Source organism: Vipera berus, assembly GCF_964194415.1.
Source record: "Vipera berus genome assembly, chromosome: 8".
NCBI classification, from domain to species: domain Eukaryota; kingdom Metazoa; phylum Chordata; class Lepidosauria; order Squamata; family Viperidae; genus Vipera; species Vipera berus.
The window spans coordinates 585,669-601,097 of record NC_138211.1 but is presented as its reverse complement, the minus strand read 5'-3'; the positions used below and the strand labels follow the sequence as shown (position 1 = coordinate 601,097).

Sequence of the window (15,429 nt, the reverse complement as noted above, 5' to 3'; positions counted from 1 at the left end):
CCTTCTCCATCCGTGACTGGGGGTCTCCATCACCCGACACAAGCACAGCCACACAGCCCCTTATGGAGAGGTGTCTGTCAGAAAATGGGGGCTTACGGGTGTCATGGTTACGAGGGGAGACGGGCCCCGGGGACGCTTCAGCAGCTGCTGCGCGTGCAGCTGGATGTTGGCTCCCCCGTCGGAGGCCCTGCGCCCCAGCGGCCCCATCCCGTTCAGCAGCTGCAGTGTGGGCGGCTGCAGCAAAGACTGCTCCTGCAACAAAGCTTTCTCTCACAGCTGCCCCTCGCACAGGCAGGGGGCTCTCCGTACCCCCTCTTCAGCATCCTTCTGCAGCTGCCGGGCCCAGGCCGGCAGAGAAAGGGGAAGGCTACCTTGTACTCCAACTGGCCGGTCGGCTGCAGGTGCTGCCTCGGAAGCACGCTGGCTGCCATGTTCACATTTGGGGCCACCTGCAGGAACGGGGCCTGTGGGGCGATTCGCGGGAAGCCTGGGAGCAGATTCTGGAGATCTTCCATCACCTCAGTGCTGCCGACACAGAAGTAAGAGCTTGGATACTGGAAGCTGGAGACCCCGGCACACCTGCCCTTGGCTTCCATGACTGCCGGGAAAGGGGCCAAGAAGCCACTGCACTGATAGTACCAACTGTTGCTCAGAGGGGACCAAACCGGGGGGAGGGTCGGCAAAGCTCACCGAGGATCAGCCACGCCAACGGTGTGTCTTCGCATGGAGAGGTAACGGACCAGAGCTTCAGGAGACGGCTCTTCTCCTTCATCGCTGTCCAAGTTCATGGTGCCATCCGTCTATAAGAGAAAGACCCCAGGAGGAGGAATGCAGGAGCCTCCGGAAGGGAAAGGAGAGACCCCAAGAAGAAGCCCTGGAGGGAAAGGCCCGTACCTCCACGATCTGGTTGTCTGGGTTGATGAGCTGCACCTGTGGGACGCTGAGGCTCACTGGAGTGCCAGCAGGTTCTGCCTGTAAAGCAGACCCAACCCCCAAAGGCTGAATGCCCACCCCTCTTACTCTGCCACCAAGACCGGCCTTGGTCCAGGTCCCACCCCCACCCCCCAACCAGGCCCTCCACCAGCGCCACAGTTGCCTTGCTCGGCAGGGAGGGAGAGGGGCTACATTAGGACTCAAGCAAACTTCCAAGAGCCCCTCTGGACAAGCAGAATTCCCAGAAGAGAATTTAGCCCGTCTCTGACAGGCAACATTTCCCCTCCCTCCCTCCCTCCCTCTGGGAGGGCTGCTTCTTTTGGGAAGAAGGGCGGGCGGAGCAGTTGCTCCTGTCCCCTCAGCCATTCCAACCAGGGAGAAAAAGAATTCCCACAGACAGCCCTGCATCCGTTCGGACACGCTTCAGCCCCCCCAGCCGAGTCCTGCATGACGCCTAGCTTGCCTTCGCTGGGCTGGGCCCTACAGGAGCACGGCCCGCCCCAGATCTTGGCTCAACAGAGGGCAGAAAGGACCCCCCAAGGAACGCAGGGGTGGCTGTCATCCCATGAGAGCCATTATTCCCAGTTCACCAGAAGCTTCGGGGGGGGGGGGAAGCCCCCCAAGTGCTGTGAGGCAGGGGGTGAGGGGGCCTCTCTGGGGCTTTAGGCTTCCAGGCTGCCCAGCAACAGAGCCACCTCTCCCCCAAGACTGACCTGGAGACTGGCGGGTGCTGGAAAGGTCAGAGTCCGTGGGAGGCTGGCCAAGGCAGAAGTACGCAGAGTTTTATGCCTCTTCTGGCGATCACAGAGAAGGCTATAGATTGCGCTGTAGTGGTCGTAGGCCTCTGTCCTCAATGACTAGGAGGTCAGAAAAGCCACAGGTCACTCTTCCCTGCCCCAGAGCACGCCCAGAGTCCTCCAGGGGCCAGCGGCCTCGGTACCTGGAGGGTGCGTTCCTTATCCAGCCCCATCTCAGCCATGGCCAGCAGCACCTCCTCATTCAGGGGCTCCAGCTGCCTCTCGGCTTTCAGATGCTGACATTCTGCTATTAACTGGAAAGCAGAGAACTTTTTCAAGGCTGCTTGTTCCCACAACAAGAAAAAGCACAGATGCTCAAAGGGAGGGGTGGTTGCTGCCTATGAGCTGGCCGAGCAGGACGTCATTCCCCCCCCACACACAGACACACACACCTTTTTGCAGGAAATTTCCCAGCCCAAAAAAGACACAGCATAAAGCTGAGACATGAGAAAGCAAGGCTGGCAGGGAATCAGCCCCAGGGACCCCACTGGCAGGAACAAGCCCCTTCACTTGCCTCCCCCTCCCTTCCCTTGTGGAGAGGCTCCAGAGGGGCATCTGCTCCAGGGCTGGCCCTACCTCTAAAAAGCTCCCTTTACGCTGACCTGGTCCGCCCAACGCGTCTCCCAACCTGCCCTGCTTTTATACACGAGCTTCTTACGGAAGTCAGTAAAACGAATTTACTCACTGTACTGAACTCGGGGTCTACTTCCCCAAGCTTCATCCACTTGTGCTTGCAGATCTGCTCCATGGAGAGCCGTTTGCTCGGCTCCAGCACCAGCATGTGGCGGATCAAATGTTCACACTCTGCAAGACAGCAACCAGGGCAAGGCATCGGAATGTCACCAGAGGCCACGTGCAAGGGTGTTTCTGCATCCCCAAAGGGTTCCTTCTTTGCCCTTTGACCTGTGGCTTGAGGTGATCCTAAGAACGTGAGCTGGTCCACCCCTGGCTCTCCTACTGCAAAGGGCAGGCGCCCCCGAGCCCCTCCTCTACCGGAACCCAAAGGCCAAAGGGTGGCGTTGCAGGCCCCGGGAAAGGGGTCCAAAACCTTGCAGTGCGGACCGCCCGGGAAGCAGAGCCCTTTTAAAACGGCCCATCTGCCCACAACTGTCCTACATTTGTTCCTCTGTTTCCCTCTTCAAGAACCTATAAAGGACGGATACTGAGCCAGCGTAGAGGGAACCTTAGTCCAGCGGGCCATCTTCCACTTTCTCTCCTTCTTCGTGTTATGGAATGTATGGGAGGTTGACCTTCCATCCATCTTGCGTTTTTCCCACAAAAATTCCATGAAAAGGGGGTGACAAAAAAATTCACAAAGTTCTAGATTGGCACCACCAATTTTATATGGAAGGAAGACTTACTTCTGCCTCCATCAAACCACTGATGTTCATGTAAACATCAGGCCAAAGCTGGAAGGCTCCAGAGTTGGAAACCAGAAGACCAAGAGCAATTGGCCCACCAGCTATACAGTCTCATTCCTGGCAGGAATCAGGGGAACCGCCTGCTCAGGGCCTCTGTGCTGAAGGCTACTTGTAAGCGAAAGCACCGCTGTCCCAAAGCCGAGTCCTGCTGGAACATTCCTTGGCCTGATCCTGGGCCTGATCCTAAGGCTGCCCCTCCCTTGCACGGCAGACGCTACTGCTTTGCATTACTTTGTCAGGCATTAAGACATACAAGTTCCAATTAATCAGACCACAGGGAATCTGAGAGCAGCAAGAGTCACACAAGAGTACACTGAGTTGTAAAAGCAAAAAGTATTTTACTTTTGAGGTGGTGTAAGAATAAAAACCTTCGGATCGACAAGCTCAGCGTCCTAACCCGCTGAGCCACCGCGTCGGCAGTTTGGCGGGTCGAATCCCGAGTGCCGCGTAGCAGAGTGAGCGCCTGTTACTCGTCCCAGCTTCTGCCAACCTAGCAGTTCGAAAGCACATAAAAATGCGAGTAGAAAAATAGGGACCACTCCGGTGGGAAGGTAACAGCGTTCCGTGCGCCTTTGGCGTCTAGTCATGCCGGCCACATGACCACGGAGACGTCCTCGGACAAGCGCTGGCTCTTCGGCTTTGAAACGGAGATGAGCACCGGCCCCTAGAGTCGGAAACGACTAGCACGCATGTGCGGGGGAACCTTTACCTTTACCTTTACCTTAAGAATAAAAATGCACAGTCAAAAATAAACAGTCCAGGTCATACACAGTAGCAACAGTCCAAGGAGTAATCCAAAATACAAAGTCTTCTTACCAGTCCAGAGGTCAATACACAGTTCAGGTAACAGAGCAAAAACAGTAATAGTAGAGAGCAGTGAATTCAGAGAGAGAAAGAAGCTACGTTCCTAGCTTCCTCTTATGGCCATGAGAACACTTACACACCCATTGGCCAATTAACATCTTAAAGACATAGCATTATGGTTAATATATTTTCAACCCAACATTGTAGGCTAACACCATATGCCTAACAGAATCATTTTAAGGTAGCAGAACTAAATTCCTCCCACTGAATGTTAGATAATGGCTTCCTACTCACAGGAAGAGGAAAGGCCAGGGACTGGCAGGGAAGCCTAGATTCCCTTTCATATTGGGGGGGGGGGGGGGAAGCAGGCAGGGAAGTCTCACAGACAATTTTCAAGCTTGCATCAAAATAATTTGCTTTAACATTTCCCCAGGTCAGTCCTTTCCTGGTGTCTGACTTCCTGCAAACCTAAAAAGCATTGGAAAAACTAACCACGGCCTCCTCCCTCTCTCCCACCTGGGGGAGTAGAGTGGGGGAAGACTCTGGGGCAGGCAGGGGTCCTCGGTGCAAACAGCAGCTTGGAACTGGCCTCAACCACTGCCTGACTTTCCCACTGAAGCAGAAAGAGAGCAAAGAACAGCCAGGCACAAGAAGGCTCAAATGGGCCAATTTGCCACAGCTGTTTCTGCAGCAAAATGGGCTATTTGGAGGACTCTGAATTTTCACAAACTGTACCCTCTTCCAAGTCTAACTGTGCCTGGTCCAAAAGTGTAGCCCCTTCGGATCCTGGGAGGAAGCAAAGGCAGCTGCTTCATTCTGCAAGCAAAAGGGCAACTCCACGTTTCAAATAATGGGTAGGGGGTGTGAGGTGATACCCATTTTGGGGCGCAAGGTTTTTAGGGCCCTGCTGCTTCACCCGATGGACACAAGGAAACAGAAGCCAGCTCGTCTGCAGGCACCACCCTCCGAACAGACCGCCGGCAGGGCCCAGCCGCTCTCCAGGGCTCCGTACCTGTTGACATGAAGAACGGGATGCGGAACTTCCCGCTCAGCACCCTTGCCCGCAGGTTCTGCAGCGTGCTCCCGTCGAAGGGCAGGGCCCCACACACCAGGACATACAGCACCACCCCGAGGCTCTGCAAAAGAAGAGGGCGTTGAGACTCCCTCGTAGATGGCCAGTGGAGGGAGGCCACCCCTAAACAGGCCAAAGCAAAGATTCCCGCTGTGACTGCTGGCTTATTGAACAGAAGGATGCCTTTGGGGCCACTCCCAAGAGAGAAGAAAACGCCGTTGCCACTTGCCCAGATGTCCACTTTCGGCCCATCGTACTCCTTCCCTTCAAAAAGTTCAGGTGCAGCGTAAGGGGGGCTTCCGCACCAGGTCTTCAATAGCTGGCCGGGAGTGAAGGTATTACTGAATCCAAAATCTGGAAGGGAAGAAGGGCCTGTGATTTCCCACCAAACTGTCTATTTCCTAATGTCCTGTACAGCAGCCCAAGAGCAGGCTGACGCCCAGGGGAAGCAGGGCAGAGCAGGAGGCAGAGCCGTTGTCATGCCTGTGTGTCCACGGGTTTCCACTTCGCTCTCCACCACAACCCCCAAGGTCCCTGTCCGGATCAAGAACTGGTGATCCAGACCCCATTGCCCCAAAGTGATTTTCACTTGGTATTGAAATTTGAATTGAATTTGCCAGCGTAATATCACTGATTTGAGTCTGGAGATCCTTTTAGATCTCTTCACTTCTCTTCCTGCTTCAACCAGGTTAAATAATTATATGCTGTCAGAAAATGCAGCCGTTCCCCCCAAATCCCACTTTGCTGTCTCTGTTGCAAGGACTGTTTGTTCCTTAAATCACTCTCCCTTTCTGAACTTCCTTTGCCTCCCAATCCACCTGTTTTGCCAGGAAACCTTTTGAAAGTCCAAATTACAATGGATCACCTGCTATTTTGATGTTCAGATTTGCATCCAGAAGCAAATTCTCGGCCTTCAGGTCTCTGTGGACAATATTGTGACAGTGACAGAAGTGCACAGCTGCTACTATCTGCTTAAACTTCTTCCGAGCCTCTTTTTCAGCCATTCGTCCGTGAGCCACCAGATGATCTGAACGAGACCGGGAGGAATGAAGCTGGTTAGACGTTTATTCTGGGTGAATGATGGGAGATGTAAGGAAGTGACCTGTGGGGAAATTTATTAGGCCACCTGTGGAAGGAGACGCTGTGTAACTGCCAGCCAAAACTGCTGGCGGGGCAAACGGCTCTCCTGAGGTTCGGTACAGTTCCTCCCAAATCACCTGCAGCGCAGTCAAGGGAAAGAGCGAGACAGATTTGCAGCAAAGGGCTCCTCCCTCCTTCTGGAGAAATGTCCCCCGCCGGATGCTCTCAGCCCAGCCCCAAGGCTGCCTACTGGCCCTTCAGGCACTGGAGCCGCCTCTGTCTAACCTGACGGCTTCGGAGGCTCCTCAGCATGACCAGGCTCGGCCTTGCCAAGGCTTTTGGGGAGAAGAGGGAGTGCCGAAGAGAAACTTTTCTACCCAAGAAGGATGGCCTCACAAGGCATGGCTGTAATTTTAGATTCCCCCACCCCCCAGGAGAAACAATAGCACCCAAGCTGCTCCATTTAGCGTGCCGTGGGTAAGCAAAAGCTGCCACTGTGATGCAAGGAGATTGTGGGAGATACGTGGGAGACACGTCCTGGCCCTAACCCTAACCCCTCAAGCAGCTCCCCCCCCCACTCTGATGCTTGTTCCTACCATAATCAGAACTTCTTTGGAATGGCAGAGCACATTCGGTCTGCCTGCCTAAGGGGAAGGGGAGCTGGGCAAAGCATGGCAGGTGAGGAAGGGCATCCTCCACATTGGGGGGGGGGAGAAGGGGGGCTGGGAGGGTCCCACAGAGCCAGGGAGAGAACGGCAGCTCTGGCTTTCCTGGACCCGTGGGAGCCGGCTAGGCCCTGGGGCTGGCAGCAGGAAGGGGACGCCCCGGCCACCGAGATGCTTTCCTGGGCTCTTCATCTTGGCAACTTGCCCTGCAAAGAGGGGGCCTGGCTTTCAGCTCTCCAAAGCCTCCGTGCAGCTGCAGAGCCCCTCCCAAGAGGCTGCTGCCAAAATGGGACTTAATGTGATCCCAAATGAGAGTGCTGAAATACATAGGGAGTAACCACATCAAATGGGTTTGATTCTAATATATTTTAATATTTAAACTTTAATTTGGTTTTTGCCCTGGCCCTGCCTGCTGTTTGGGATCCAGGGCAATAACACACGAAGGCCAAGCAGGGCTCTGGCCCAAGAAAAGGAGGGCCCTTTGGGTGCTCAGGGTCCAGGTCTGCCGTCCCCTTGGGTCTTCCGCAGCTGCTGCAACTGCGTCCTGTTAAAAATAAATCTGCTCACGAAAGGAACTGGCCGGATGGCCGCCTTCCTGCATCTAACCTGCCTTGCCAGATGATTTGTAGTGCTCTGGGAAAGTCAGCAGGACAGCCCCGGGGGGCCGCTTGGGTTGCCCGGGGAAAAGTCTAGCTACTTTGGCAGCTGACCTGCACCAAAGGCCAACATCCTGCACCTGCTGTCACTTTCCCAAGTCTTCACGTTTTGAGTCCTTTCTTGTGACGAGCCCCTCAGAATTATCCCGCTTCCTTTTCTTTTATCCAAATGCACCAGAGCTCACCAATCTTTCTTCCACAGCAATGAGCAGCAGCGGAAATTTCCAAAACCAAAGAGCATCAGCCAAAAGGTCAGCAAAAGGGCCAGCTATTTTACTTATCAGAGTTGACCAAATACATTATTTGGTCGAATAAGGCAAACAACGAACTTACCAAATATCTCCCCTCCACTTGCATACTCGGTTACCAAGTAGATCATTCGCTCCGTCTCCATGACCTGCACGAGGACAAAGCAGCCGCTGATACGGACAGGATCAGGGCAAAACACCCTCCGCCAGTTGGGCTTCTTTTTTGGGGGGGGGGGGGGAATCCACAGGATTCCCTGTGGTTGAGGCACCGAAGGCTACACAGACTGATGCTTTATGATTATCTTTTACGCCCCACCAAAACTGTTTCACTCTGAAATCGTTATATTCATCTGAACCAGCAAGAGGCCTACTGACGGTGGGGGCCAAAAGGCCCAGGAAGCCTTGTAGATTCCAAGAGCCCCCCCCCCCCGCCCCATTGACATGCAGAGGTTCCCTTTGGACTGAAAGGAGCCCAAAGGTTGGAGGCACCTCCTGCCCCCACCCCCAGTCTTTACCAACATGCTGCCTGTCCCCGTCTCAGTTACTCAGCCGCCAGACCTGATACAATCGGATGATGTGAGGGTGGCACAGCATCTTCATCACCTGGACCTCTCGAAAAATCTTCTTGAGGTTCTCTTCGTCCAGCTGAGTCTTATCAATAATCTTTATTGCGACCTGAAAGGGCAAAGATGAGAGCAGTCAGTATGAAACCCAATCTCAGAATAAGAAAGGTGGAAGAGGAGAAATACTGCTCCTTGCTGTCTGATTCATTCTGACAGCAAGAAAAACAGCTGGTCTATGGAAGTGAATGACTTATTTCTAATTCTCAATAACGTACGACCGAAATGCCAGAGACTTTCTATAAACTGTGCTCTGAATGGTGGTTTTCCATGAATTTACTATTTTGAGGAAGATCATGCAAATTTCATGCAAGATCATGCAAAGTTCCAACCCTTGTGCCTCCATCCTGTCTCTGTTGTCAACCAACAAGCCTTCAGGCTTGCTCCCCCTTCAAAGGCTGGGCTCTTGTCCCCTGATTATCAGTTTTGTGCTCAGAAGATCTCTGAGCACCACTTGCAGAATATGGGTTGCCAAATGTTCCCTTTTCTTCTGCTGATGCCACCTCTCTCGGCCCAGCCTACCTCACAAGGTTGTTTTCAGGGGGGAAATGGGGAGAGTATATACAAAGTGCATTGAGCAGAGCTCCCAAAGGAAAGCTGAGAGCCAACATAACATAAAAATAGTAAAATAAACGCTCAAAGGCCACCCTCGTCTAAGTTCTTACAAATCCCAATTCTTCAGCCCACCTCCTTGCCCAGCTCAGCAACAACTCTGCAGGCAGCTGTGGGAACAGAGGCCGGAAGCCCAGGAGAGGAATCGCTGTTGATCAGGCTGCTGGCTGTTCTCCCCACTGTTCGGTCACTGTTGCTGTTTTCCAAGGGGCCTGTCCCACTCCATGCCAGCAGATCCTTGCTGAGACATTTGCTCCAGTGTCTGAAGCCACCTACTTCCCTGCCTGGGTACCTGTCACCATGGAGACTGCAATTCCACACGAAGCCCAAATCTGTGCCACTTTCCTGGTGCAAATGCTGGGAGCAAGAAGGACAGGAACTCTCTGCTTTGCTGTTCAGCCAGCAAAATAGTTTACCATCAGCTCTTTCTTCCTACTTAAGCCCCTTGCAGCAGCTGTCCCAGAACGGTGCATAATCTCTCTTGCCTCCCTGCTCAGGGCTCTCATGATTACTTGGCCCTTTTCAGGGGAAGAGGGATCCTTTCCTTGCTGCTCCAGAAACACAAGAACAGAGGGCAGCTCTGTTCACTGGAGAAGCAAGGGCAGAGCTGGAAAAAAGCTTGCTTAGTCAGGAAATTCTCACCACCCGGGGAATGTTTATTTATTTATTTATTTATTTATTTGTTTTACATACCGCCCTTCTCCCGGAGGACTCAGGGCGGTGTACAGAGAAATAAAGTAAGGTTCAGCACACGACAATGAGAGTCACCCTGCGGTGATCTGCTGAAGACCCCAAAGACGGAAGGTTCACACACAGAGGATGCGGTGCCTGGAGCCCCTTCAAGAAAGCTCTGTGATCTGATTATGTTATAGACGGGTTAAAGTGCATTATGTATTTGGTTATTTATATAGTTGGTTAATGTTAGATTATGATTATATTTGTAACCCTGTAATCAGCTTTGGGAAGTGGGGGAGGGGGAGGGGGGTTTAGGGGTGGGTTGGGGATGGGATAATATTGTAACTTTTATAAAACTTTTCAATAAAAAAAAAGCTCTGTGATCTGGAAGGGTGCTACAAACTAACGTAATATGCTTCGCTAGTGCGACAGTCACCGAGTTAACCATTGGGTAGTTGACGTCCTGACCAAAATTACAGGCTTTCCGTGCAGAGCTTTTGGAAATCAAGATCACTCGAACGCGACTTTACTCAATTATCTATTCATCTAATTTACACCCTGCCTTCTCCCTTGGCAAAACAGCAAAGGAAGACAATGAAGGGAAATCCTTCAGTCCAAATATTAAACACCTCTTGAAACTCTGACTACAAGGATAATAACACCGACCAATCTTCCCACTGGATTGATAGCCACTTCATAAACCGAAGCTCATATCAGCAATCCGAGACAGTAAACTGTGGGATGGCAGCACAACGATGAAGAATCTCTCTTGCTGCCTCCTCCTGGCTCCATTCATCCCTTCCTTCCACACAGTCAGGCTGCAGGTTTTGGACAAGCTGCGCGATTCAAATGCTTCTGTGCACCACTGCAACTGCAAACATCACCCAGACTGGTCGGGAAGGCGACGGCTCTGGGGCCCAGCACATCCCGGCCATCCGTTCCCTGTCTTTGCGTGGGCAGCCACCAGGTGGCACTGCTGATACCTCCACGGCAAGAATGAGCCCCTGAACTCTGGCACCCTCGCCTGGCTCCCAGTTCCCGGGCCAGGCAGCCCGCTAGATCAGGAGCGCTGCCCGGCTCTTCTCAGATTTGGGTCACATGCAGGCAGCCACCCTAAAAACCACGCACAATCTAACCATCTTTGGGTGCCTTTGCTGGGACTGCGACCCAAAGCAGCCTGGCCAAGGAAGTTCTCCGGGCAAAACTCAACTCAATATAGACACACAGTATGGCATCGCGGGATTTAAATTTAATAAGCGGCAATCAACAGCGGTCTCCGCCAAATGGCCGGATGCCCATCCCTGTGCCACAGTCCACTCTTGGCATGCCAGGAAATGGTCCAGGGGGGCGCATGAAGCTCACAGTGGCAACGGACTGCAGTTGGGAGTTATGAGTAGTGATATGTATATATGTATGCATGTATGCATGCATGCATGCATGTACACACATTGTATGTGCATGTATGTTTGTCTGTGCTTGTGTGTGTATACGTACACGCATACATACATATATACATCCCCGTTTTTTCTTTTCCAATTAGCACGACAGGCCCCCCATTCTGCCTGGGTTCAGCCCCCTGCAAAAAGGCCCCGGGCCTCTCGGGGAACCCAGCCTGGCCCTTCTGGCCCTGAGAGCCCCCATGCGGCTTCTCATCAAAGCGCTGCTAGGAGCTGTGGAAATAGAAATGGTGAATTAGCTTCCTTTGGCTTGAATGCTGAAAGCACAAAAATGCAGCAGCCGCGCAGGGCAGGGAGAGAGAGAAAGAGATTATAATCGGCTCCCAGATCCAGCCAGGCCTGCGGACACCTTCCCTGTGCAGTTGCTGCTCCTGGGCTTGTGGGCATCCCTTGCCCGCCTCCTCTCACTCCTACTGTTGCCCCCACCCCCACCCCCCTCCTTCTCTCCCTTCCCAGGCAGCACAACTGCTGCTTTTCACACTGCCTCTTGGTGACCCTTCTTTTGCAGAGATTTCAACAATAAGGGCATCACTGAGGGGGGGGGCAAAATCTCCTTCCCTCCCTTTCGCTCTCATTCCTGGAAGGGCAACCTCTGGGTTATCTGCTGAGCCAGGCTGCTTCTCTGACAAACCAGGTGTCTCCTGCTGGACGCAGCTGCCCAGGAAAGCTCCTTTGAATGGAGGCAGCCTGTGAGGGTGACTCAAGCACTTCCATCAAGGAAGCACAACCCAGAAAGCAGATGATGATCCAACCGAGACTGTTCTGTCTTCCAAGCTGCTTTCCCACACATGTACCCACGCATTCATCACGGCACGTGGGCAGGGAGACGAAAACCATCTCCCATGGATGCAGCCCTGAACTTCTCAGTAAGAAAGAAAAAGAGGGGCACACAGGTGTGGGGGCAGAGGATCCTGCAAAAGGCCAGGCCGACCGAAGGAAGCCAGCTGGCCGAAGCACCCTGATCAACTCACCTAGCAATTAGGAAAACTTTTAAGATGCATTAGGGAGTGGAATGTACGTCTCTCTTGACAGTCTGTCAGCACTGGTAAAATAGGGTTAAAGGTAAAGGTAAAGGTTCCCCCGCACATGCGTGCTAGTCGTTTCCAACTCTAGGGGCCGGTGCTCATCTCCGTTTCAAAGCCGAAGAGCCAGCGTTTGTCCGAGGACGTCACCGTGGTCATCTGGCCAGCATGACGCCAAAGGCGCACGGAACGCTGTTAAAACTGTCCAAATCTCATTCACGGGAATTTCTTTCAGTTAACTTATTGGAAGCAGGGAATAAGAGCCTTGGTGGAGCAGTGGGCTAATGCCTCCTTAAGTAACACCAGCTGCCTGCAATTAGTGCAGGTTCGAGTCCCACCAGGCTCAAGGTTGACTCATCCTTCCATCCTTCCAAGGTAGGTAAAATGAGGACCCAGATTGTTGGGGGCAATTAAGCTGACTTTGTAATAATGCTGCTTGGGGGGGCCAAAAGCCCTAATAAGCAGGCATATACATAGAATGAAGGCTATTGCTAAGCACATTGATTTGTGCTTTAGATTGTAAGCGGCCCTGAGTCTTCGGAGAAGGGCGGGAAATAAATGGGATTTTTTTAAAAAAAGAACTTAAATGGAGTTTGTTAAAGAGGGAGGAAATGGGAAGAGTGGCCCTGAAGAGTTCCTGGGAAAAGCTGCAGATAATTCATAGAAGAACCTCTTGAGAACTGAAGAACCTGGCAGTTATCAGAGCCATGAAAGCTGCAGAAGTCGCCCACTTTGGAGAATAAAGGCAGCAATGACTGAACAGGGCTGTGATGGAAGAGAGGCAGCATTTAACCATTTGCGAGAAAACGTATTTCACAAAATCAAGCGAGTGTGTATGACACAACTGCCAAAACAAAGTCAAACTAAAATCTAACCACGTTCAATTGCCAAACCTTCAGTGATCAAATAATGTAATAAACACAAGGTGTACTCATAAAACAGAGGCTATGAAGTCACCAAGTAGCCTCTGCACTTTTCCCTGAAGCAGAAGCCAGCAGGAGCAACCTTGCTGCCAAGCAGGCCAGCCAGTCTGCCAGCCGTTGGATAACCTCTCTCTCAAGGAACGTGGCTCTTAGATCACTCGACAGGAGGTGCCAATGGAGTTGGAGCCCAGGATGGCTGCTGTGCTCTGGCACAGCATCAGTGAGGAGCTGAAATGCCACGCAAAGTTGCTTAGCAGCCGAGGAGTGACAGGTTGCCGGAGCAGCAGAAGAATTCAAAGGCAGGCCAGGGCTCCTGGGAAATGGTCCTGCTGACCTGAACCCAGGTCCCAGGCTCCCCTAGGCCAGGGACCTGGAGCCAAAGGGCAGGAAAGACAAAGCGAGCGGCCTGTGACCGGTGTCGCCCTGATTATAGCACTGGAACAGAGCTGATAAAGTGGGTGGGGGAGGTAAAGGGGAAAGGAACGACAGCCTTGGCTAAACCTTGGCCTAATCTGTACAGCAGCCTCCTCGGAGACTGGCGGCTGTGTTATACTAAATAGTGTCAATTTGGAATCGCCAGGAGGAGGATTGACAAACCGCTGATATCACCGAAGGCCTCCTGGGGGCCTCCCCTCGGTTCTGCTGGGCCTGCCTCTCTTAGCAATCTCGCCCTTGTAAGCCACGAGGAGTTTGTCCCATCCCGAAGGAGGGAGGCGGTCTGGTGGCCTCCGCTCTGGGCCCCCCCTGCTTTCTCCTTTGCCAACCGTTGAGAGAGGGCCACTCCCCAGGATCTCTTACCCCAACCAAGTCCTTTCTTATCCTCACGACTCCTTGCTCGAAAATGACATGCATTTGAGAGCTTTTTATTTCTATATACACACACGCGCGTATTTGAGTCCAAACACATGCATGAATATGTCAGTCTTTAATTCCTTCTCATCCAAAGGTCCAACCACCTCTCTAGCTGACTTCTCCTTCCAATGAATTTAACTTTATTGGGTGGCTGGTACATTTTAATACTGTGCTCCTCAAAATCCATTCTCAAAGACTTCTGCCACATTCCTTGCAGAAGAAATATAGATTCTTCAGCAAAATTTTTAAACCTATTCTTTTCCTATAGATTCTGGCCAGTTCTACTTGGATGATCCAAAGCATTTTCATTCTCACCTCAGGAGAATGATTCATCTCAAGCCAGACGCAGCCTTTGCTTGAGAGACCTCCTCTCCTTGCTCAGCTCTGCAACACCCAAGCCGACTAAAGGACCCGCCACCCTTCAGATGTACAAGCTGGGACGCGTCCCAGGGTGTGCTCTTGGGCTGCAGGCCCCGGGATTTAGCTGGTACCTCCCAAAGCGCAAGGGTTAAACCGGATCACTTTCAGGAGGAAAATGCGTGGGATGCCTTGGCCTGCACCCCAACCGGCAATCCCTTCCAGAGGAATTTGTCACTGCATCTAATTGCTCCTTTTACCCCACTCAAGCCAGGAAACCAAGTGACTGGCGGGGGCTGCTAACAGCAGCTTCTCAACCTGAAGGTTCCTTTGGTCTGAAGAGGAAGCCGGGAGGCAGAAGCATGTCCATGTTATACTGGTTTAACTTAAATATGTTGAGCAAGAATCCCTTGCCGGCTTGGCAATCTGGACCTAAATCTCCTTTACTGTCCTGTCTATAGATATATATGTGCAAAAGCATAGCATCTTTTAAACACCGAAGCTAGAAAAAAGGAGAAGCGCCATCTTCACTGAAAAGTTCCTTCCCAGAAAGAAATTTTTAAAAGGAATATATATTGTAATGACACAAAGGATTCAAAGGTCAATGCCCTCGGACTCTGACAACGGACTACCACATTCTCGGGCTGAACAGACAGGAACCTCATAAAGGCAATTACACTTTCCTAGCAAATGGCATATTTGCAATTGCCAATGGTAACAATAAGCCCCCCGATGTTTTGTTACCAGTAGTAATTTTAGAGTTTACATTTCTACTGTATGAGAAAGCATTTCTTTTTCATAAATTTCCCATCACCGAGTCCCACAATGTTTCCAAATCCTAGTATATTACAAGAGAGGAAAGAAAAAGAACTCTCTAGTTCCGGTATTAACTTGGCTGGCCCCTTCTGCATCTTTTCCATAATGCTTGTGAGGTGTGATGCTAAGAGCTGTAGTTTGCCAAGAGGAAAACGTGGCTCTGAGCTGCTGCCACAGTCGCTTTCCCAAAGATTCCAAACAGGAAATCTGACACCCCAACAAGTTGGGCTAAAGCTTCTCAACCAGCCTCTTTCCGCATCCCTTTCCTGCCAGCTCAGAAAATACTAGGCTTTTAATTGAACTCAGGAACGTTTATGCCAATGTGCATCAATTTGTACTTGCTTATTCTAAACCGCGCTTTCTATTTTCATTTTACTCCCCTGGTTTGGAGAGAGAACTTCTGACGCTCTTCTCTTCGT

At 51.9% G+C, this 15,429-nt stretch overlaps 1 protein-coding gene across 8 annotated transcripts in view; it reads right to left on the bottom strand.

Moving 5' to 3' along the window:
• The window catches only part of SIK3 (SIK family kinase 3), a 46,619-nt gene that overhangs the window by 11,870 nt on the left and 19,320 nt on the right, over positions 1–15,429 (bottom strand). For 4 of the 8 annotated variants that reach the window (XM_081334133.1, XM_081334137.1, XM_081334136.1 and 1 more), the window contains 12 exons: positions 8,235–8,351; positions 7,762–7,825; positions 5,893–6,054; positions 5,257–5,381; positions 4,968–5,091; positions 2,416–2,534; positions 1,874–1,984; positions 1,647–1,790; positions 895–972; positions 691–800; positions 372–525; positions 97–252 (listed from right to left, as the gene is read on the bottom strand). In XM_081334133.1, the coding sequence (XP_081190259.1) occupies positions 97–252; positions 372–525; positions 691–800; positions 895–972; positions 1,647–1,790; positions 1,874–1,984; positions 2,416–2,534; positions 4,968–5,091; positions 5,257–5,381; positions 5,893–6,054; positions 7,762–7,825; positions 8,235–8,351 (1,464 nt within the window). Of the gene's footprint in view, positions 1–96; positions 253–371; positions 526–690; positions 801–894; positions 973–1,646; positions 1,791–1,873; positions 1,985–2,415; positions 2,535–4,967; positions 5,092–5,256; positions 5,382–5,892; positions 6,055–6,153; positions 6,328–7,761; positions 7,826–8,191; positions 8,352–8,983; positions 9,323–15,429 lie in introns of those variants that run through there. The other 4 variants (XM_081334140.1, XM_081334134.1, XM_081334138.1 and 1 more) reach the window with 4 other exon arrangements.